Genomic DNA, 24075 nt, shown 5'->3' on the forward strand with positions numbered 1-24075 from the left:
TTGCTGCTAGGATTTGAAAAAACTCAGAACTTGTACTCCAGGCATGACACTTTGTCCACATGTTCCCTCTACACACAGGGAAGAGTGGACCATTTTCATCTGCACATGTGCCTTGCACAATCATCCCCTGCCACAAAATTGCTGATATTCAGCCAAAAATGTACCTGGCAAATGTTCTTCAGTAGAAAAATATTTGCTTAAATTATTAACACATTTCAGGGTAGTTGGCCATATGCAAAGTTCTGATGAAAAACCAGACTCTTCTTAGCTAAGATTTCTTTTTCTTGTTCTCATTTGTTTTAGAAAGGCAGCCTTGTCCACCTTGAAAAACATGTTTATTTTAAGTATTTTCAGGATTCTCAGACAAGCAAGGTGATAGTGGATTAGCTGCAGGGAACTCAGAGTTTCAGTTAGAGTGTGTCTTCTTTGAATAACACTAACCACAGGTAGAAGAATGACTACAGCACACACTCTAGACTGGAAAACAAATAAAGAGAAAAATCGAAGAAAAAAAAAAAAAGTTGTAGCAAAAACGGTTCAGCCCTTTCTGAGAATGAGGTTGAGGAAAACTAGTTTCTCCCTGCCCTGGTAGGCCTAGTTAGCATAGCTGCTAGCATGAGTCCGTGAACTTTAACTGACTTTTTGGTTTGCATTGCATATACCTGTGATTAAAAATCCATTTAGGCTCTCCACTATCATTTGGTCTTAAACCATCGTACCCAGTTAAAATATTTTTACATTGTTTTCAATTAAGAAACTCCTGCCTCCACGCTGTGGATCAGGGACTTGAAATTTTACACGGGGTGTCATTTGTGACTTACTCCTATGAAGATCCATATAAAGTTGACAAGTGATGCCCTCTGAGCATTTTGTTTGGCACAGAAGCACCATATGCTCAGTCCAGTTTGGCAGTTCCACTCCTTGCAGACTCCTGGGCAGCACGCAGCACCCGTGTGAGGCTGGGGGGCTGCAGCCAGCCACCTGTGACCCTGCTCCTCTCTGTCGGGGGCCGGAGTGGTGTCGCACAGTGACTCAGCTGAGCTGCCTCTGTCTCTAAGGAGGTCAGCTGTGGCCCCTTGCTGAGCCTACATGGGGAGAAGGAAGTTACCCGACACAAATGCAGAGGGATATGGAGCAGGGTGGGTGTAAAGGCAAGTTGGAAGCAATGGGAACTACCGGCTAGGAGCCAGACGTAAATGTGTGTATGAGTGTGCACACACATAAATGTGACCGTGTAATTAAGCTTAGTATTATAATGCATATATAGAAAAGTGGGGAGTGAGGGGAGGGTGAATTAATTGTATGGAGAACCTCAATTCTGACTCCCCTAACTTTGAAGTACTGCACTCCCAAGACTTAATGGTCTTTTAATTTATACTTTAAATGATAATTTACCTTTTGATTATTCAAATGATGGGCAACATTTTACATCAACACTTTACATTCAAGCAAAGTAATTGAAAAGATGCAAATGCCTTTACTGAACAGATAAGCAGAATGCCCTTCTGAGTTAAGCACAAGTAAAGTGAACAAGCATATTAATATAGGCAAAGCATCACTAACCACACTGATTTATGTTTTAGGCACTTAGTTCATCATAAGGATCAGCATTCTTTCCTCATACTCATATCTGAACATATTAAGGCTACTGGAATAGTTCAATAGCATTACAAGAGAACTGTAGATAGAGCAAAGATAGGGATGAGGTCTGTGAAACTTCTTCGGAAACACCTATGCCATTTCAGCACTTCTATACTGTTTCAATACTTCAGAAACCCTTATACTTTGGAGTGAAAGAAAATACAGCTTCATATCACTTAGACTTAGATACATTTCACATACCAAGGAAAGCCTCAGAGGTGACTACTGTTGAAAGAAAAATAAATGCAATGGTTGTGCAGTATTGTTTTCTGACAGTCAGAATCAGCCTTTGGCAGGGAAAATGATATAACACCTTCATTCGATCTTATTTTAGGTATTCCAAGAACTATGGCAGTTCCTTTATCTTAAGTCAATGTCAGGATTCATTATGCAATTTTTACTTTTGGAAATCAGCTTTGTGCTACTCATATACTCCCATGAATTTGGTTATTACTGAATGCATGAGTTAATTAGATTATACAAAAAGTCTTGCATAGGTTTGTGCAGGGATCCAGGACTGAATGGACATTTTTCAGTATGGCAAAGATGATATCAGTAGCCCTGTGATTTCTGTCTAGAAAAAAAAATCTTGCAATTTTATAGGAGGGACCAAAACGTGTAGAACACAACGAGATGAACTAGGGAATCCATTAACATTCTCAGTAAGCAGGGTACTAAAGCCCTCCTCCTGCTCCTCAAGACATGTCTGGTACCACCTGTCTATCCACAATATTTCTGCATTCACACTACAAAACACATGCCACTAGATGCCATTCCCAGCACACCCTCACATATAATATGGGCTAAATACAAAGCTTTACCAAGTGAAAGGCTAACAGCAAAACAGCATAGCATTTAACTCGGGCCTTCTCCACTAACTTGGCCCATCTAAAAAGGAAGTTCTCTTCAGAAAATCACACTTGCCTTTCAGGGTGAGTCCACTTGAAGTACAAGCTTGCTCATTTGTATAAGCCATCAGCATTCACTTTGCCCAGTTACCACTATTTGCTGACAGGTTAGAGTATTTCAGGTTTCAGGTCTACTGTTTTACACAGACAACACCACTTACACTAAATGCATGTCTGCACTGGAGAAATTTGAAATCATGTCTAATATGAGCTCACAACAACATAAAATTGCCTATTTACAAATAGCATCTATGGCAAATAGTACAGACTGTAAACGTTACATTCAATTCAACCTGTCTGTAAGACAATAATTAGCTATTACTAATACATCTGAATGCAAAATGAGGCATACGAATAGCATTGTGACTGCTTGTAACTCTCCAAACAAAAGAGAAATAGTGAGCCATTTATCATAATGATGTCAATATTCTGCCAAACAAAAGATAAAACTGCAGAGTGCGTAAAGAAAGTTCAGAAAGCCATTCAAGCACCATGCAACATGCAGGTTCTCATCAGCTATCACAAAAAGTGACTCATTTACAACACAGTAAGACAAGGTTTATAAGGAGAGCAATATTTTTATTAGACTACCTGATAGAGCTTCTTAGACCAATGGTTCAACTACTGTAAAGGTATTACAGACTTTGATTTTCTCCGTAGCAGAAAACAGAATCTCACTTGCACACTTAGGCAATCACAGCTACAAGAGCATTCATTCATCACATGCCACACATGGCACAAAGTGATGTCCCATGATGACATGTGAAACTAGTGATGCAAGATGAGTATTGGCAAGACTCTCCTACACAAAGTTAAACGTGGCATTAACACCACACGTTAAAAAGTCTAAACAACACAGAGGTGTAGGAGCACACTGTAAGTACTAAACCAGGTAAGATCCTCGGTCCAACTATTACCTTATTTTGCCTTACACAGCAGATGGTGGTACCTGTTGCTGTAGAGATAGGTGAGATCTATCTGCAAACCAGCTAAGTATTTTCTGCAGGAGCGGAGAAGAGGGAAAGCTGGGTTTTTTTGGGGGTACTGCATCTCTTGACATGTGATTTTGTTAATCTTTCTTAATACCAAATGTTATTTTGTAGCCAGCTACCCATGTTATATACATAAATATACACTTCTTAAAGACAGATTAGCATTAGGTCATAGGCAGCTCAAAATAAGTTTTTTTTAAAAAAAACAGCTACCTCCTCCAAAGCCCCCATGTACTTCATTGCAATATGTATGTGGGTTATTTCCAGCTGCTGTAACTCGCTGATCTCCATTTAGCGACTTCTGTATTTTTTTCCTCTTTTTATGGCACTTTGAAGGCGTGGGTTTGTAGAGCAGTAATGTAAAACAACCATAGAAAACAAACTAAATTAAGCATCTGTTCACATCACTGAAAAAAAGAGGGAAAAAATAAGATGTCTTCTGCTTCTGGTAGTATTTTCAAAGCCCCCACAAACAGCACATAGGTCTTTAACTTTTCCGTTGGATAGTTTGGGTTTTTCCCCCTGCTAAAAGTCCTTTCATGGAGACTGTTATCCTACAAGTCTTATGTTCCAGTCAGATTTAAATATCTCAGCTCTTAATACTGCTATTAAAAGATTGTTTATTTCTATCACAACAGCAGTAAAAAATGTCAGGGAGAGATTTATTGTATGACAGTGTAACACAACCCCAGAAAGTTCCCATTGTGTTACGCAGAATTTGCTCTTATTACATTTATTTAAGAATACTGTACTGTGAGAACAGATCTCGCCCCTTCAAAGAGTCCGTGTGCTATCTGCTGCTCTGCAATGGGCAAAGCAGGTACCTTCACAGGCAGGTGGGAATATTTATTTTCATCATACACTAGCACATTATGACATAAATCTATAGTTCTCTGTGAGAACTTCTTTTGTGAGCAATACATCAAGCCATACAGTCAGAGCTCCCGAGCAATCCTTTGCCTTGCATTGGATTGCTGGAAGAGCTACAACAGCTCCTCTGTCGAGGAACTACACTAATGATATTGCATGGTATGTGTTATACAGTGGCGGCTTGTCCCTTCTGTGTACAGTCACTCAGTTTGGGATTCCTTCCATGCATTCATTGTCTCTTTCAAGAGAAAAAAAAGAAAAAGGAAAGAAAGAAGGGTGGGGGTGTGTGGTGTGTGGGGAAAAATCTCAAGCTATTTCTTTAGAGTTGAGACCTCCAGGCAGTGGCTAGGCACGCGCAGCCTGTTGCATGTTTGTGCTCTGCCACGTTATGTGGCAATGCACTAACTTTGATCCCCAGGGAGGCGAGGCGGAAGTTGGTCTTCACCATTAAATTTTTTTATAGATAGCAAAGTCCATCCTTCCACCTGCATCCAAAGCACTGAGGCAGCTGGCAGAACAAAGCACTAGAGAAAAATAGTTGACCAGAATCTATCTGAAATTGCCAGCATACAGGTGCAGCCTTGTTTTTCATCTCAGTTGCACTAGTCCCTAGTGACTGCCAATGTTTTACTGAGACTAATTAACCCTTTTTTGCCTAGGATGGATCAGAGAAAAAAAACCACCAAAAAACCCACCAACCAGCCACCCAAGCTTAAAATTACATGACTAGAGAAATGTAATAATCATGCCTAGCCCAGAACTCTGCCATAAATAAAAAGGTTGCTACAAAATTTAAAAAGAAACAACAAAAATATGGGGAAACTTTGCATCTTGGGATTGTTGAGACAGTTCCAAGGTTAGCATGTTACTTCTAACACCTGAATGAGGTGGTAAAGATAAACAGAAAAATCACCCACTGCTGGAGCACCGCCAACTCCTGAGTGTAAAGGAGCAGTTGTTAAACAAGGCATAGTAAAACTGAACAATAAACTTGGATAAGCACTGTAGACAGGAAGTCAGGAAATATAAACAACTGAAACTAAAGATAAGAATTTGAGGATAGATAAGAATTCCCAAAGCTGCAGTTTGGCTGAGCCGTCAACACTAAACATTCCTTCAGATTCTCAAGGAGAAGTGGTGGCCAAGGAGTCTTATGACTTTAAACTTTCTTCCTCAAAGAAGCCCAGGGAAATCCAAATGATCTGTGCAAAAGGCAGGACTGTTCCCTGCGATGTGGTGACTTGTGCTCCTTCTCTGTCTGGTTGTTCAAGTCCTAAACCACAGGCTTTCACTACTACCCTGAGGAGATGATCCTGCAATCCCAATGCTAGGATTTTTCCATTTACATGTAGCCTAAGTTTTGCTTCTCATTTTCATCTTATTCCTGCTATTTATACCTCCTTCATTAAAATGTTCATCATTATTATTTGTGCATTCCAAATATTCATGTTATTTTCAAGTCCTCTCTGGCAAAATGGTTGTCATTTAGGTATATTTTGTTCTCTGACAGCCTCCGTGGAAGTCACCCACCAGTGACAGCAGAGCTGTTCCCAGCACCTCCAGCCGTCCAGGGCCAGGCTCACTGCAGCCGCAGAGGGGAAAAGGTGCTTGTCCCTTGCCACAGTCACCTGATACCTCAGTATGGCCCTCTCAAAATGCACTGGCCTTTTTTGTCCTTCTCCAGTCACATGATAATCACATGTCTAACTTCTCTAGCAGAGAAGTTTCTTCCCTTGCAGAAAGTATATTTGGTCCAGCTTACTTTTCCCCCCAACATCAGTTTTTCCATAGCAACTTGAATTAGACATAACCATGTCTGATTTGTCACAAACACTGACAGCTTCCTACCCACCAGCAGAAGTCAAGTGATGGTAGGACAGAAAGGTCTAACAGGCAGGCAATATCTGGGCTTGTTTTTACCCTCAATCTCTGGTGTGAACACGTTAAGAAGAGAGACGGGACTATGAATTAAAAATAAGGGAGATGCTTGCTGCTTTGCTCTGCTTTTCTGCCAAGCTTTCCACTTTCATGATTTCTGTGCCTCAGTTTCCAGGGTGAAGAGTTTGAAGGGACACTCTGCAGCTGCTCTCCAGCTGTGACAAAACCCAAACTCAGATCTGCCAAAGTCTCTGTAAGTATAAGGTAAACAGAGGGTAACTCACAGCTCTGGGATGAAAAGGACAAGGCAGGCTGCAAGAGGGGCAAATGCTCAGTTGTGCTGGTATGGCAGGAGTTCAGTGCTGGTGTCAGACCTGCTGAGCCTTACCTGATTCACTTCCAACTAGCCAGTTCAAAACATCTCGCCAGCCGGGAGTTGGGGATTCTTGAGCTGCAGTCACATTCCTGGCCGTCAGCAAAACCGCCCACTCTGCTTCTTGGGAGCAGCGTCAAGGAAAGCAATGCCTTCAGACCCGAGAGGTGGAAGCCTGCCCACAGGGCTGGAACTTCTGGAAAGCTGGGCCCTGATGCAATGCTTTGGCAATCATCAGCTGTGCTGTAGTTAAGCCTGCATGGCTGTGCCAGTTGTGCCTTCCCTATCCCTCTCTTTGAAGGATGCCATGCGCAGACTTAGGGAAAAGGAAAACATTTCCCTTGCCAAGACACTTCAGCAGCAAATCTTGGATATTTTGTTGGCTATAAAAATAGTAAATACAGTTGGAAAGCACCTCAAGAGGTTATTATGTTCATCCTCATGCTTTTAGGCAGCATCAAGCCTATGAAGCATTCCTGCAATAGATTTGTTTATCTTCTTCTTGAACAGCTACAGTGGTGGAGATGTCCAGTTTCTTCAGGCCTCTCTGTCCTTAACGTGCTGCTTTCTCAGTCTTACCTGAATCTTCCTTGCTGCAGCTCAAGACCATTCCTTCTTTCTCAAATGAGCAAAATCATGGAGAATACTTCGTTATTCTCCTCTTTGCAGCAATGTTAATAGTATTAATAAATACTCATCCTCTAATGAAATGGAATGAGATTTGGAAATACCAGTCATTTAGGACCCTTCAGCTGAAAGGCAGTACACCTTGGTAATGTAGCATGACAAAACCTGCTCTCTGGCTGGAAAGGGCTCTTAAGTCTAATATTTCAAGATTTAACTGGATTCACACTGTTAAATTGAAATTCCAGAGCAAGTGGAATTCTAGGCTTGCAAAACAACTTCCTTCCATTCATAAATCATATCACTTTGCATATATTTGAATGGTCAAACATCTATTTAGACCCTGGAATGATTTGTTCTTTCATTAATGGAGACTAGATGAAAGCTGCAGATAACAGCTCATAATGACTGAATATGAAGTAAAACTCCTTTTATTGTACAGGATCTGCAGCCGGAGCACCATGGCAATAATCTAATGATGCCAAAACTTGGATGCCCTTCAAATGCTTCAGAACAATAGGTGCTGTCAACATGACCTACACGAGGTACCAGCAACTGAGAAGCCAGAGTTACATTTTCCCTCTGCCACTGTGGGCAGCAAGTAAGGGCAGTGCCCCAGGGGCACCCAGGAAGTGCTGTGCATGCTGAAAGCTGGGGAAGGGGACGGTGGCACTCAGGCCCAGCCTATTTGTGCTCCTCTTTCTGATCTAGACTGCAATCGAAGCCACTGCTAAAACTCTCCCAGAGGTGTGAATCAGAGCCTTTGTTAGGATATTCCAGAGCAAAATCCCACTGATTTCAGAAGGACATACCCAGCAATGAAGCACGTAAATATTTTTGCTTGCGGAACTTTCACATTTTAGAGTTAACAGGGGCTTGGCCTGGGTGAGGAGTGTGGGATGGAAGTTATCCCTAAAGCTGCTCCAGCACTTTGGAGCAGACAGTAGAGGAGCTTTCTCAGGGCCAAGTGTGCAGCACACTACGGATAATAAAATATGTTGATTGAGTGCATTCAGCTGTACATCAGCAGCCCCTTCAGAAGAAATGTTCGGCTTCTGTTGTTTGCCACCAAGAGCCAAATTATTTTAACGGCTGCTGGTATTATTCAATGTATATGCCATAAAATCTATATATACTCAGTGTAGCATAAAACTAAAATACAGTTGGAGGGAATATATTTTACTTGCAAGCAAAAAGTGATTTTCTCAGACAAATGGTTGGAGTAGATTTGGTGCTTTCAGAGGGTTTGTGAGAATGGGAAAGGGTGGGGAAAACAACCCAACAAAAACATGGTGTAGTTAATTTCCTGACTATTATTTCCCTCCTTTCTGCCAAATGGTTGCATTCACTGATTACATTTTTCCTGAACAGAAACAGTGTTAATTCTGAGCTGCAGAGAAAGATTCCCCCATTGAGAAAAAAATGTGAGATGATTACAAACCATTCACTGACTGCGAACACAAGAGAAGAAAAATGGACGTGAAAAAAGGCCAAATTCTCCAACAATGGGACATTTCCAATTGGACTGTGGTATTTATTTTAGTTTAAACATATTGCTCAGTGAATTAATGAACTGAAAGTCAGGACCCACCAGGAATACCCTCCTGTCCTATCATAGTATCATGCTGCATATTTTTCAAAAGCCCAAGTGGTTACAAACTTTGTTAGTCCTGTTTCAACGTAAAGATACTTCAACTCCTTACTGAGGGCATGCTTACAATTGAGATGAACACTGGAATTGCAGCATGACCCCGTGATGTTATGGCATTATTATATCCCATACTGTAAAATAAGCACAGTCTCCTCAACTACTTCTTAATGCAGTTCTGTTTTGTTATCGAATCGGCACACCGTCCTATATGCTAGGCAGGCATTCCTGCTTATGGGGGACAGCAACTTGGGTCCTTTCCTTGCCAGCTTATCCAGCATTTATCTTCTCTCCCTGTTTTGATGGTAATTATCACTTATGAATGCAACAAACCCGAGGGGAAAAGTAACCTCTCTTTCCTTGCCATGGAACATACTTCAAGACTTTGAGCTTTTCTGGCTGGACTCCCATCCCAGATTTTTGGAGCTCCAGTGGGTCTTGCTCTACAGCCTATTAATTATAGCTGCCAGAGGAGAGTGTATTGTAATGGTTATAGTCTTCAACGACATCTGAATAATTCACCCTTACAAAGTCCTTTTCCAGAGCTTTTTCAACTCCTGTCTGGTATTGTCAGCCCTCAAAATAAGACAATCAAAATAGCCTATCCAAGCCATGAGTGAAAACCATGAGTTTACAAAATACTTTAGAAAACTCAAAACTTAGTCCCATCATAAATATGGACTATTTTCCAACTACTTACTGAGTCATCTATGTACATGACAGCTAAACTTTTAAGATTCTGCTAGACAAGGGCTTCAGGACTGCACATTGTCAAGGCAGTCTTACCCAGATTAACTCTCAGGCTGTCCGCAGGTGAAATATTAGTTTCTCCAGCTAAAGACAGGGAAATTGAGGTGGAGGTTCAATTTACCCAAGGCCATGCCATAAATCATCAGAATAGCATGATTAAAAACTGAATAGCCATGGGCTCATGAGTTCTGGAGAAAGATTCAGGGTCAAGATTTTTGCTCCAGTTAGAGATTTATGACAGAGGAGATAATGAATAAAACATTTTCACTGTCATTTTTTCTCAAAGAACAGTTGTTAAGGACCAACACTGTCTAGTGGGTCTTACAGATGCTATTTTAGAGGAAGAAAAAGGCAACTAATAATAGTATGCGTAACAGAGAAGGAAAGGAAAAATATGACCATCTAATTTAAATGGCCCCACAAATAACTTCTTTTTGCTCTGTCACACTGCTGTCAGATAAAACTAAGCTTGTCCACAAGAGAGAGAAAAAGTAATAGACATGCTTTGTAACAAAATCTCATGGACATAGATCATACCATGCTTTCTGTAAAAACCCACTCATGATTAAGTACTCCTACTGTGTCTCTCATTCCTTATCTCTTTTCTACACTAACAAATACAATTCCTTGCACATTCCTCACAGGTGTCTAAATCTTTTGTCACCCCCACTGTTGTTCCCTGGACTCTCTTCAGTTTTGTCTATAGGTTTCAGTATGTGGTGCCCAAAACTACAGCAAAGTATTCCTGCTGAAGCTTCACCAGCATAACTTGGAAAGAAATATTCATATTCGAGATCTTACACATTTCATCCCTGCTAATATCAGCAGTTTGAAACTATCACTTTTAATATTTTTCTGCAATAAGACTGAAAAAAACACTTTATGTTTTTGCCTTTGGTTCCTTCTTCCTTTCCTTAGCACAGATCTTACTGGCTATTTTACTCATTTGCACCATTACTTCCATTTTCCAAAATAATTTTAATTCTGATCATGTCCTGCAAAGAGCCTGCAAGCTCCTAGTGTCACGCACAAGTTTTATAAATACTACTACATCATCCAGATCATTAATGGAAATAGTGAATAGAAGTGACAGAGAACTGACCTCAGGGACCTCACTTGCAATATCTCCCTGGTATGATAACTAAACTTGGGTAACTCTTGTTTGAATGCAGCTTTTCTTTTTTAATTAGTTATGCATCAACTCCTTGTGATAGTTTCATCTAGACCATATTTCCCCCTTTTGCTTATAAAAAATATCATATGAGAGAGTATCAAAAATCACACTGAAATCAAAATTTGTCACACTTATTACACAGCCTTATTCACCTACACCAGTTATAATGCCAAAGAAGCACATTCATTCAAGTATTCAACATCAGTGTTTTTCATACAAAGATTTTTTTTAAAAAAGGTCTTTAAATAAGCACAGAAGTTCTCTGTGAAAAACCATCAACATTGTCAGCATTTCCCATGACAATATAATTATCATTTTTTTCAAAATTATTGTAAAGTCACTGCTAGTATTTTTTAGTAATACTGATAAAATATAACTTAGGCTAATGAATTAGGTCATTGGGTATTTGGACAAAAGTTTCAGATTAAAGTTAATTAATCTGATTTCTTGTAAAGGTCACAAAACCAGCTATAAATTAAACCCAACAAAATGGAAACAAATATTTCAACTTCTTTTGAAAAATTGTTTTCTTAGTTTTCAGACAGCACTAAGATTCCAGACCATGACTTTAACTTTCCAAAGTATTTTCAAATGCTTTTCATCCTAGAGCTGATAATTCAGCACCTTAGGACAGAAGACGCAAAACCCAGTTCTACTCACGCCTTTCTAGTCAAAGAAACTTACAATGATAGTGGCAAATAACCAGCCAACCAACCTAAACAAAAAAGCCAACCTTCAAAAGGGCCGGTACAAAATAAGGCAGCTATATCAATATTTGCACAAATTTGTCCAGGAGTGAATAAGTTCTTTGAGTTACATGAGGCATGAGTGCATGAAGAAGTGAGTCACCCCAGGGATGGACAGCAGGCTGTCCGTCAGAGAGATAAGCGGCATGTGATGCCCGGGCATCTGGCACGCTGCCACCCATCCCGTTTCTCCATTTCAGCTGGAGTTTTACACAGGAGGCGGGAGGCCAGCGGGGAACTGAGGGCAGCTGGGAGGGAGAATGGGAGCAGCACCACAAATTGCATGTCCTTCCCCTAATCCCATGTGACATTTGCTTACAAATCCTGCATATAGCAGGGCCTGTTTTCCACACTGCTGCACTGTGCAGCAAAGAGGCTACCAGTGCGCCACTCAAGCACTTCTCCACTGTTTTTGCACAGTTCATATGACAAGCACATTTTCTTTTTCTTTCTCACTAAACTCTTCCTCAACTCACAGGACTCAACCTGATCCTGCAAGATGTACTCACGTCAAGAACCTTCAAGTCACAAAGGAACTCTGCAAGTGAGGTTAACCACTGCTTAGCTACAGTTTCAGGGCACAAATACATACATCTTCAAATTTGGAAGCTGTGCTGGTCCATTGATGGGTCCTAAGAAAGCAGGTATCTAAACTTAGCTGATTCTAGCTCTAGGAAAGGACAGCAGTGTTCCAGAAAAAGATACCAACAGTTCAAACGAATTAGGAACAGATTTCTTCAATGATACAGAGATAAGTTTCCAATATGTATTACCACACATTCAAAAAAGGAACAAAACCAGAAAAAAAAAAAGATACCCCAAAACATTCACAGATGTTACAGCGCTGCTCTTAGCGTGGGAAACTGGTGGAGTTCAAATGACTCTGTGAAGCAACCTCAGTCTGGAAAAAGATCAAACCTTGACAGTGTTTGACCAGTGTGTCAACCCCACTGTGCTGAACTAGTCACTCTTTCCTCTCCGTACAAAACTTGTTCTTAGAATAAGCAGCCTGAGCCAGTCCCAGTAAGTACCTTTAGACTGAAAGGGATTTGAGTCTTACAGCTTTCTCCTCCTAGTTTTTCATGGCTCAGGAGGAATCTTTGTTGGTAGTGGTATGACCTGACCATCAGCATTATTAGTCTTGTACTGCCTTCTGTTTCACTGGCATGAAAAAAACACCAGGGAAAGCTAAGCCTTGTCAAAAATATTAGCTGTCCTGATGAAGCAAATGGAATCAAGCTGTTGCTAGATGATAGCAAAAACCAGTAAGGAAATGGTACTTTAGACCATGTCTACACACGTGTCTCTGTCCTTCAGTACAGAACCTGACCAATAACCAGAACCTGGGAATTATCAGATGTCTTTTTACCCTATGAGTTCAGGCTACTCAGGAACCTAACTGGAGGCAGGCAAGTCTCCACCCCTTGGCCTAGGAACATGATGTCAAAACCACTGCCTTGAGTCTTAGCAAGAGCCAGGTGCCCAGGTTTCCAAGCATGACCCCAAAACCTGTAATATTTTGTTGTTGAAGAGTATAAAGGACAACATGACAGATACACTGAACTCAAAGAACTGCCATCGAGGTTTTTTTCTGCTTTCAGAGAGAAAATCAAACCCTGAGAGAATGGCAAGACAAAAGCAGCTGTGGCTACCAACTTCAACCAAGGATGCAGTAAAAAGCGCTGTCTAGAGCTTCCGCCCTCCTTCCCTGTGCCAGCTCTGTGACTGGAGCGTGTCCCCAGGGAGCAGGAAGCCCGAACCCTGGCCCTGCTTGGTGCCAACCTGACACGCAGCAGCCCACCTGGTTCTCATTCAAACTTTTGGATGCAGGCCACAAATTAGGAGCTTTGGGGACTAAATTGGGAGTCCTGATTCTGGGATGTTTCCTTCGGTGAATAGGACCTGCAAGGCCATATCCTTTGTTGGGCAGCAAGACAGCAGAGAGCCACGTGTTGCTCCACACCTTCTGTCTGCCTGCACACATCCATGCTGCATCACTGAGGAAAGCTGCCCCAAGATACTTATTGAGTTGTAGCATTCCGCCTGTTAATAGAAAAGCCATCTTTAGTCACCCTCCATTGTCACCTGGACCCGATCTGCTCCAGTCATGGTGTTGGTTAAGCAGGAAGGATGGAAGGAGCCCTCGGCCACACTGCAGAGCACATTTGCTGCCCCTTCTGCCCTTTCCCTGATGTCACTTTCTCATTATAACATTATACCAAATCACAATGGGGATTAACCACCCCTGTATAAGCTTATTATAGGCTTATGCAGGCTGCTAGAGCTTGGCTTTAGATAGCATTTATTTTAATGAGCCTCGGGCTGATGTCACTGCTACACCCATGAGTGTATATCCCCATTAAGTGCTAAAATTAATGTGGAACATGAAATTAAGTTGCTTTATATAGTGTCTATACAAAGGTGTCAAAATCCTGATGACATACACTGAAAAAAAATGGCTGATGATGCAATGACAAAATAAAAACTTCGAAGTGGAACTAAGGGAACAATTACAGTCCATAATAAAAAAACACTGCCAAGTGAGTAACACCTGGTGTTGGTAACTACTTGCATTCACTCTGCACAGCCTACCTGCAGCAATGGATACACAAGGGCTTAACTGTGCACATTAAAACATGCAGTGCAAGCAAGGAAGCAAACCAACCTATTCTACTTTTTGAAATTTGGGAGGGGAAAAAGAGGATTTTTCTTCAAATTATATAGTTGTACAGTGCTGAATTAGCTATATGTAGCTGTGGATTAATAGCAGGGTATTCAAGACTGAAGGTAACCAGAGAAAAAGATTAAATTCAGTATTTCTTCATTTTAACTGAAAGCTGAGGCAATGAATTTAGGATCAGCAGTTGAATTCATGGAGGACCTATACTAGTTACCTGTGTAAGAGCTAAGGAGTAAGAGACATTAAAAAATTGATTTCTGAGAAATTTGTACCAAGTCTCTTTTCAACTGACAGACAATTTCATTGGAACTTTCTCACATTAAACAAAATTGAGTGTCTTTAACATGGGCAGATACAAAAATACAGACTGAGCAAGAAGAAAGTTAAACTGGCACTCAGTGTCTCACCTTCACTTTTTACCTCCATCACCAGAACACATGGCTAGGGCCTGCACTGACTCACAAAATGTGTAAAAAGAGTTTCCTCAGTTGAACATGTCCACAGAACATCATTAACTTTCCTTCTGACACCCAGAAGAGTAGGATATAAGCCAATATATTCTGCAACAATTTCCTTTCCAGCCAGTACCTCTGCCTGCACTGGCTTTGCCATGGACATTCCAGGATCTTGGTGAATGTGAGTCTGGGAAAGATTTCTAGATTCAGAGAAATGATAGCAATACTGGGTTGTCTTTTTTTTTTTTTTTTTTCCCGTTCCAGCTATACCTGCATTTTATGTGACTACAGAGTTTTCAAACAGCTATATCATAACAGTCTGTCGCAAGTGTATTGGGTGTTTCAGTTTGCCAGACCTGTCATAATAAATTAATTACAGGATGTTGCAGAAATGGCAGAGTTCCAGCAGCATCTTGCACAGTTTAATATAGCCCTATTTCCCCATTTCGATGTATTTGTGGTTAGATAAATCCTCAGAAAATTTACAGCTGCTACACACTAGTTTATTATACTCCCTGCCTGTGCAGGCGATATAAGTGCAACAAAAATTTGATGTCTGCTTAGAGCATAGATTTTACTGATATTGCTTTACCGGTGTGGAAACATTTTTCTGCTAAAAGTGGCATCTGCAGTTTCTGCTGAGGATTTGCATTTGAGCACTAAATAGGACTTATAAACTTGTTTGCCACAGTCAAACATAGTGCAAATTCATTTGACGTGACACAGTCCTCGCAAAAAAACAGGTGGCTGGAGTTTTAGATGAAATGCAGAGCTATCAATTTATGACTGCAAGCTAGAAAATATTATTTTAGTCTTTAGTGTATACTAACATATAAACTACAGCCATGATATTTCTGCTGAAAGTCTAATCCTTGCTGACTTTGCTGGAGCTTTGAGTACAGGGGTCCATCCACTCCAAGCAGCTGGCAAGACCAGGACTCCACATATACATGTCACTGCTGGAAAACAGACCCTTCTGAAAGGGCAGGCAGCAAGCAACCAACATACAACAGACTGAACAAAGGACAAAACTCTTGCCAAAACCACTGCGAGTAGAACGCATCAATACATAGGAAAAGGATCATATGATATTCCATGTTCGAAAGAGCAGCTTGATGCTTGGTGAGAAATTTTCATTGCTGCTCTAGCTGTTTTGCGCCAGATGAAGAGGCTGGAACGGACTGAATCAAGGCAGAGGTGTACATTGCAACAGACAACTATAAAGGTGCCCTCTGAAGACCTGTGCCAGAAATTAGGGAAACAAAGCTGCAGCTGTCCCAACAGCACTGCAAGCCACTGAGGATATGGACCTTTCCAGGCTGCAGCTCAGAGTTAGTACAGTACTGAGTTATGAGTTACTGGAAGACACAGCAAAATATTCCCCATGCATTGTGAGTTCATCCAAAATGCTCCTGTAAATGGCACAAAACCTACGTGTATTAAAAAGTGGTTAAATACCTTAATTTCTAAAGTCTAAAAAACATGACTGAAGCCACCAAAGCTCTGCTATAACATGCCTTATCACCATCTTCTGTTCCTTCTTCTTAAGTTCCAATTTCTAATTGCCACATTCTTGCAAGTCTCCCCCAGACAGCAGTTTTCTTCTCAAGTTGCTTATTTCCCTCTCTCAGACCTCCTCTCGTTTCTATTCCTTACGTGCAGTTGTATTCCTAATGCACATATTTGACACTGTAAGCAGTAAAACTCCTTGAACTAACACAGTATGTTTTCACAAGTGCAGGTGTATGTCCATAAATTAATTTGTCCAAAACATTCTGGATAGTCATTGGACAGAATGAAAAGGGAAAAACCCCACAGTACAAACCTGTACGTGAATCTTTCTAGTCTCCTTCCACTATTCAGAAACTACTTCTATCCCCTCCCAATTTCCACATCCATAAAATAGGCTGCTCTGCATACATACTAATTTCATACATGCTAGAAAGGATCATTAAAAAACCCCACCACTCTGTGTTTACCAAACAAGTGTTTTTGCTTTAGTCTGTTCCCGCCTTAAATGAAGTATTTCCTATTCACCTCAGTAATTAGAGCAGAAGGATGTAGTGAATGAAGTGCCTCATTATCAAGTTTGCATCCATGGTCTCTGCAGAATGGCTACCATGCCGGCTATTTTTCATAGCTGTCTGCTTCTGCTTGTAATGGGCCATTGTTAACCCTAAATGATCCTGACATTCAATTCTCCATCAGACAATCAGGTCCAGCCGGCAGATTTAGTTCAATAGTCAACAGAGACTTTCAGTTGTCATGTTCCTCTGTGTTCTCATTAGCCCTTGTTTGACTGTGATCCATCCCCTACTGCCTTCTGAATTAAGTGATGCTACAAATAAACTTGTTGTGTTTTATGGTGTCTGTTCTTCAAATTATTTTAAGGAAAAAAACTAAATGCAATCTGATGGCTTTTGAGAAAGACAGGAAAAATGTGCCATCCATTCTTTTCTATTCTGCCGATTCATGCATTGTTCTCAATGTCTCTGCCATATCATAAAAATGTAATAGGAACTGTATGTTGTAACCACACACACACAACCTAAAAACACCAGAACAATGAAGGACCTATTATGCTGTTATCACCAGGCAGTTAGAAATATCTAATATTTACCCTTTTTTAAACAAGGTTTTATCTGCTTTGTTCCAGCAATGAACTTGTATCACCCTCTAAAAACTCCTCAAACAGACTTTTGCATTTTAATTCATGGCTCAGGGAGCAATTTTGCAGGGCACTCATGTTTTTGGATACTAAATCTAGTTCTTCAACTAAAAAAAAAAAACAAGGAAAATTTTCAGTAGACAAGCTGAGTCCTTCTGGAATTCTTCTCTTCCACTGATATTTAAATCTTTTAAATACTTTGGACAATTTTCAGCAAATGTACACAATGCTCATTGGTAAAGTGATTTTAAGAAATATGTAGGTTGCATTAACACAAAACCAAGAAGCATTATATAGTTAATTTAAACACTTATTTTTTTAAGCCACTACCCTAACCCAAACTGTTTAAAAGTTTTATCCTCTCTTGTAAGTTTAAAATCCCAACAGCAATGTCAGAAGAATAAAGAATCTATAACACTGAAGAGAAAAGCAGTTTTTCTTAAAATGAATGTATCAGTTATATTTCTGAACAAAAGGTAAAACCTGTCTTTGCCATTACATCACGTTAATATTTTCTTAAGAGATTTCAGACTGAAGGATCACTTAGACTTTTTAAAAAATTTTAGATATTTTTGTTCATTTTCTGTTAAATGAATGCAGAAAACTGTCATACCACAGTGACACGGTATAAAGGAATAGAAGTCTCCAACCATGTGGTAGGGAGGAAAAAAATTATAAAAACAAAACAAAAGCTATTGCAATTACAAGAAAACATTATGAAAAGTTTATTTTCAACTCCTGCATTTTCATGTTTGGCTCTTATCTGATTCCTTCTGCTTAATTGTTATTTGGAACTGTGCCTTGGAAGACACTAATGCTGCCTCTCCTCTCAATTTGGAAAGTGTGGCAAAGCAGCTCTATTCAGCTTCAGAGCAGTGAACATAATTGGAGCCCTAGTTCGCAAGCATGAAAGGAGGTGCTGTGCCTTTGATTAGAACTACCATCTCTCTGTGGTGTTTATCTGAAGTGTTATTTCTGTCTTCAGTGTCCACAATGCCAAATTAACATTTTACAATGCTTTCCAATGAGCTCCCAGATCTTGGCTACCACTCAGCTCTCCCTGACGTGGAACCTGATGTCATGCTCTGCCTTATTTAAAATGTGACCCAGGACATTTTAGGAAATGTAAAATGTTGAGATTTTTTTCTTTTACAAAAATCTTTAAATCCCACAGATTAAGTCATACAGAACAATGAGCTGGAATGCATTGCAAAAGCAGAGAGGTAAGATGCTAGGAGCCTTGCTAGAATCAGGCAGACCCAGGACTAAGATTACACCACTTCTCACTGGGGAAAGAGACATTAAAAAGTTTCCAGTACATGTATGCAAGCCCATTCAGGAGAGGACTCCATACACATGCTCTAAGGAAAGCAAAGCTAGGATTTAGCAAAGAATGTTTACCAGTGGGGCCAAAAAAGAGTACTTGCTGCCATACTTTACTCAAAAGTTTACAGATTTTTCTGGCTTTCAAACATGTGCAGGGAAGATATTACAATATATAGCAACTAGTGTTCTGCATCTGGGTGCATTTCACACATCAGTGCCCAACACTGTTATTCTCACTTCTTTTTTTAATGGAATCAAGTGCCTTGTCTACTAAATAAGGGCTTTCTAATTTTATGTTATTTATTGCTTCAGAGGGGGAGGAGGAAGAATTTCCTAGCAGAGTAAAAATAAACTGGACATCATCAGCCAGAAAAAATACCAACACTAACTGGTAGAAAGTGTTTCGTTTAATATAAAACATAAATTATTTAGCACTGTAGATAATTACTGAAGTTATTAGTAAAAGTTCACAACATAATACTCAAGTAAAAAAATAGATCAATGACACAAGTGAATAAGGACTACAAGTAAAACAAATAGCACAGTTCAATATGAAATATTTAATCCAGACAAAAGAAAGTATTTGGCAAGACTGCTGCCAAAGCAGTCAGGAATTCTGACAGAACTGCAATGTATCTTTATTATGTGCAGAAAACCTCATTTGAAAAATATAACTGCCTGGAATTTTCAAGACTTATTTACATTGGTAAGCAGGAGTAGTCCCACTGAAGACTGTAGTTGCATAGGTATCTACTCAACAGTTTGCTTTAGAGTTGCAAAATGCAGTCCAAGGGAGTATTTGATGTCAGGAAAATGTTTTTAAAAACCTTATGTTTTCAGGTACACTGTAATGTCAGTGTTCCTTTGGAATGTTACTGTTCTGAACAGTCCTTTATTTTACTTACAACACATTTTAAAGTGCTAATTTAATAACTTAGGTAGTGGTTGAGCTTGTTTTGCTCAAGATGACATTTTTTCACTTTGATTCTCTGCTCCCAATGGATTGATCTACATTTCATAGAAATGTCTAAGGTGCAATCAGACATTAAATTGATTAACATTTTATTTGTAAGTAGGGTTCTCATGAAAAATGGAAATTCTACCAGTCTGGTGAGTTGAACATTCAAGTTCTGTTGATTTCAAGGAACCCAGGGCAAAAGTCTGCCAAAACATTTTACGCCATTAGTAAGTCACAGCTGGCGTCATCTTGCACGTCTGAGTATTTTAATTTTGTTATTTCTTGTTAATCCTGGAAATGAAATCATAGATGCAACCTTCAACACGTACACTGAATATCATACCTCATAGCATTCAGGCTCAAAGGCGGTATTTATCTTTCCGCTTGTGCTTAAGTTTGAGCCTCTCACTGCCTTTTTCTTCTTCTTCAGTTCTACCCCATGGGCTGTGGGTTCATTTTCAACACCATTAGCTGTAACTGATGATACAGGAGTATCAAGACCCATGAAGTTGTGCTGATTTTCTCTCTCATTCCTCTGTATCTTTTTCTTCTTTTTCTTTGCACCTCTAGAGGAAAGTGGTTATAAAAAGAGTAAAAGAAACACAAAGTTAGTCCAAATTTAGAGCTTTTTCCACGCACAGCTGATGTGTTAGAGCAATTGTCTGCCTGTCCCCCTTGAATACAATACTGAAACAGCTACAGAAACTACCATTCCACAGCAGAACAAAGACAGAAAAACTATGAAGACAAAAGAGGAGACCACTCCACTAGTCTGCTTTTTAACATATCATAGCACTGCTTGTGATCTTAAAAATCAGCAGTCCTGATCAATAGTCAACAGATGCAATTAAAAAAATACAAGTTACCAGTCTCCTGCTCTCATAAAAGCTATTTCACTCTTTTTCTTTCCTAAGCTCAAACACCAAAATACTTGCAATTTAAGAGAGATTCCTGGGTTATTTATTCAACAAGAATAAGACATGCAGGCAAAGTTTCCATTTTAATTTATCTGAGCTACGACAGATTTACAGAATCAGAAATCACTTTAACGTCCATTTATGCTTATCAGAGTTAATACAATGCCAAAAGCATCATTCAAGCTCCTGAATCTTTCCCAGTCAGTGCTTTTAACAAGAGTGGTCTTGCAGATGATGCCAGGGATTATGCAGATGTTACACCACTTCCACCACAAATTCCCACTCCAGGCAGAAGCAACTTTCTTTAACTATAAATATGTAAAACTTTATGTAACTATAAATATGTTCAAAATATGTATTGTGACTAGCACAAAGAAGTCTTGGTTTGTGATCCTGAGCACTGCTGAAAGACATAAGCAAGTTGATGATTCAAGACTAGAGAATGTAATGAGATGTGTGCAGTTTCCCCAAAAAGGGTCCTGGCAAGAGCATTACTGTTGGTGATACTGTCCTAATGTAATCATATTTTATAGATGAAAAAGTTTACACATCAGCCTTGCTAATGGACTGATAACTATATGGTTTTCAATTTTTTTAAGCTTAGTTGAATACATGAACTGCTGCACCTCTAATACTTGAACATCCCAAGAAAAAGTTCTGGAGTTTAAGACCCTCTGCATTAGAATTCCTGGAACAATTTGAGAAGTACTGCTGCACGGGGAAACCAGGCTACTAAATCATATTTCATCAGTAATATAAGTACCAATCTACCAAACTGAGTGCTCAGCTGGGTCTCACGTGTAATCACTTAAATTTATGTAGAGAGCACTACCTAGTGTAGCTCAACAAAACTGTACAATGGGAATATATCTGAGGAGATGTCTGTACTGACAAATAGTATCTAATCATTAATATTCGAAGGGTGAGGATGGTATGCAGATTTTCAGTATAAAGCTACTCACATTCTGATTAGTAGTTTTCATCTTTTTTTTATTTGAGCATCAGATGTGATGCTGTCTCAAATGTTTGAGGTACCTAGATAAAAACCTTAGTTCACTTAGCATCTGTTATGTGAACATTTCTCTGTTTCTTCTAGAGTCTGCAGAAGATAGGTTAACTGCTTGGCTAAGATAAAAATCTACTAACATCTTGGATAAAATTTGTTTTCATATTGCAAAAGCATATTTTCCATCTAGAAATTCTGAAAGACATGTCACAAGGGTTTGCCATTCACTTTCTTTTACAGCTGGTATTGTGGCCATAATGAATATTGTTCTAGCAGGCAAAACAGCAACCATTCATCTGGAGGCTCAAAGAAAGGTACAGTGAGTTGTGCAGGTGCTAACAGTTTCATTTCTCCATAGTGAAAGTGCCTACTTGGTAATCACATCTCACTTGATTCTTACAGAGTTTATTTACTGTGTAATTCCTACCATATACTACCATGTGGCACAGATATTAAGTGTATTTTCACAGAAAACAGGAAGATAACAATTTTTTAGGTGGAGCAACTATTTAAATATAGATTGGACTGGATCTCAAGTCCTGTTGATACTGCTTTTAGGTGCTAAAATAGGAAACGTTTCCAGTTAAGATCACAACACTTGCGTGCATGTCAGTTTTTAAGGATATTTCAGGATACATCAACTGCAGTGAACAAGAAAACTAGAGTTGTGTCACAGTCCCTGCAGATCATGGTTTTAGGTACAAAGAAGTCAGTTTTCATGAGAAAGATGCAGCCATGTTTCTGAGATGTTTTATTTATTTATCTAATCTGTACTATAAAGATAGCCTATGAACAGAAATATAGAACAGTCTTTCAAACTAGTATCAACAGAAATGCCAGAAGATCCTTCTCTCTTCTGGCTCTCAAAATAAGGCAAAAACTTGTAGTCTCTTCCAAAAAAACCTTGGTATGTGCAGTCATTGCTGTAATTACAAAAACAAGTGCATCGCATTTCATTATGTTCTAGTTCATGGAAAAGCTTGCAAAGTACATACTTTCAGATTCAAGTTTTAGATCAGGAAGAGCCATTACTCAGATTTGTATTCTGATCTTAAAACATGCAGTGACACATCCACATCAGACAAAACACAAGCACTGGGGAAAAATGCATCAAAAACATAATAAAGCCTAGAATGTCCTGTACATGGAAGGAAAATAGAGCACTGTGTAGAACTGACATGTCTACCTTGCTCCCTTTCAAATTAGTTCTCTCTGACAAGGTACAGCATCGGATGCTACCTCATGGCATCTTTCACTCTCCCTCACTAATCATCAGGTATAAACAGCTCAGTACCCTGAAAGCTTGTGAGTGAGGCTCTGTAACACTGCTCTTTGCCCAGATGGGACAGCAACGACATGAGGCATGACTTCAGACTTCAGAGGTATCTCCATGATGCTCCTGCTCCCTGTAGTTCAGGTGGAAGGAGCACACTCCAGTGACACAGGCGTGTAGGTGTCTTCTCCCACCGTTCTCAAAAGTAACTGAAGCAGGTTTGAGGCTCTGCTTCTTCAGCATGACACTTCAATGTGACCTCTTCTCAGGACAGCCTTAGTTTTCATTAAAATGTTTCAAACTCTTCAATTTGATTAAATAATTTGTGATTTCACATTTTAAATCTCTGGTCCCACATTCTTCAGTGGATGCCCTGAGTTCTACTAATGGAATTGAGTTATACCGAATTTTTGATACTGGCTTCTAACAGACTGCATCAACCATTACAGTAACTGTGCTTTTAAGGCATTTCCTTCCTTAATGTACATCCTATCAAAATAATTATGCCCCAAATTCAATGTTGAATTCTGTCACGTGTAGTTATACAGTCCACTCTTCATTATATCTGAGGGTTAAACTTTTCATTCACAATTTATTTTCAAATCTAGATACAGCTGGAGACAGAAAATTAAGACTTAAAGATAAGTTAAAATTAGGTATGTATCCGCATCTACACTGCATATGCACAGATTATTTATATGGGGAAGGGACCAGTCTGGAAAACGATCAGTGAAATAACTTTGCTTAGATGACAGATACCTGTAATGGCAAACACAGGAAGTATTTTCAGATGTATTTTTTTGAAGTATAAATGGTTGCAATAGCTAAAGATATTGTGGAAGCTCTTGTTCAAAATGTTGAGATCTTATCTGCTTACAGCTTTCACACAACGAATACATACAATCTTTAAAAAATGCAAGCGTCACAATCAAAGATGCTAGCTTGCATCCTCTCAGTACATGACAACTTTCTGCAATTTACATTAACTAAGTTTTAGAAGGTGCAAAAACAGTTTGCAGTTTGTAGCAGTAAAGCCTAATACATAGCTAAGGGATGACAAGGGCAATCCCCTATCTCCAAGTTTTGATTCTCATATACATTATAGTCCGTGTGTGTATGCATGTATGTGTACATACATACAAACTCTTATTTCCTTCACGTTTCAGCTGTGAAGCATTTTTAAAATTA

General features: G+C 39.5%; 1 protein-coding gene across 4 annotated transcripts in view; it reads right to left on the reverse strand.

Moving 5' to 3' along the window:
• Nucleotides 1-17064: 17064 nt before the first annotated feature.
• Nucleotides 17065-24075, reverse strand: part of AHI1 (Abelson helper integration site 1) — a 95337-nt gene continuing 88326 nt past the window's right edge. For 3 of the 4 annotated variants that reach the window (XM_026845729.1, XM_026845730.1, XM_026845728.1), the window contains exons 25-26: nt 20021-20257; nt 17065-17077 (exon numbers count right to left, since the gene is read on the reverse strand). In XM_026845729.1, the coding sequence (XP_026701530.1) occupies nt 20029-20257 (229 nt within the window). In that variant the 3' untranslated portion in view covers nt 17065-17077; nt 20021-20028. Of the gene's footprint in view, nt 17078-20020; nt 20258-20285; nt 23647-24075 lie in introns of those variants that run through there. The other variant, XM_026845731.1, reaches the window with a different exon arrangement.

This window comes from Athene cunicularia, assembly GCF_003259725.1.
Source record: "Athene cunicularia isolate RWA chromosome 3 unlocalized genomic scaffold, athCun1 chr3_part1, whole genome shotgun sequence".
NCBI classification, from domain to species: domain Eukaryota; kingdom Metazoa; phylum Chordata; class Aves; order Strigiformes; family Strigidae; genus Athene; species Athene cunicularia.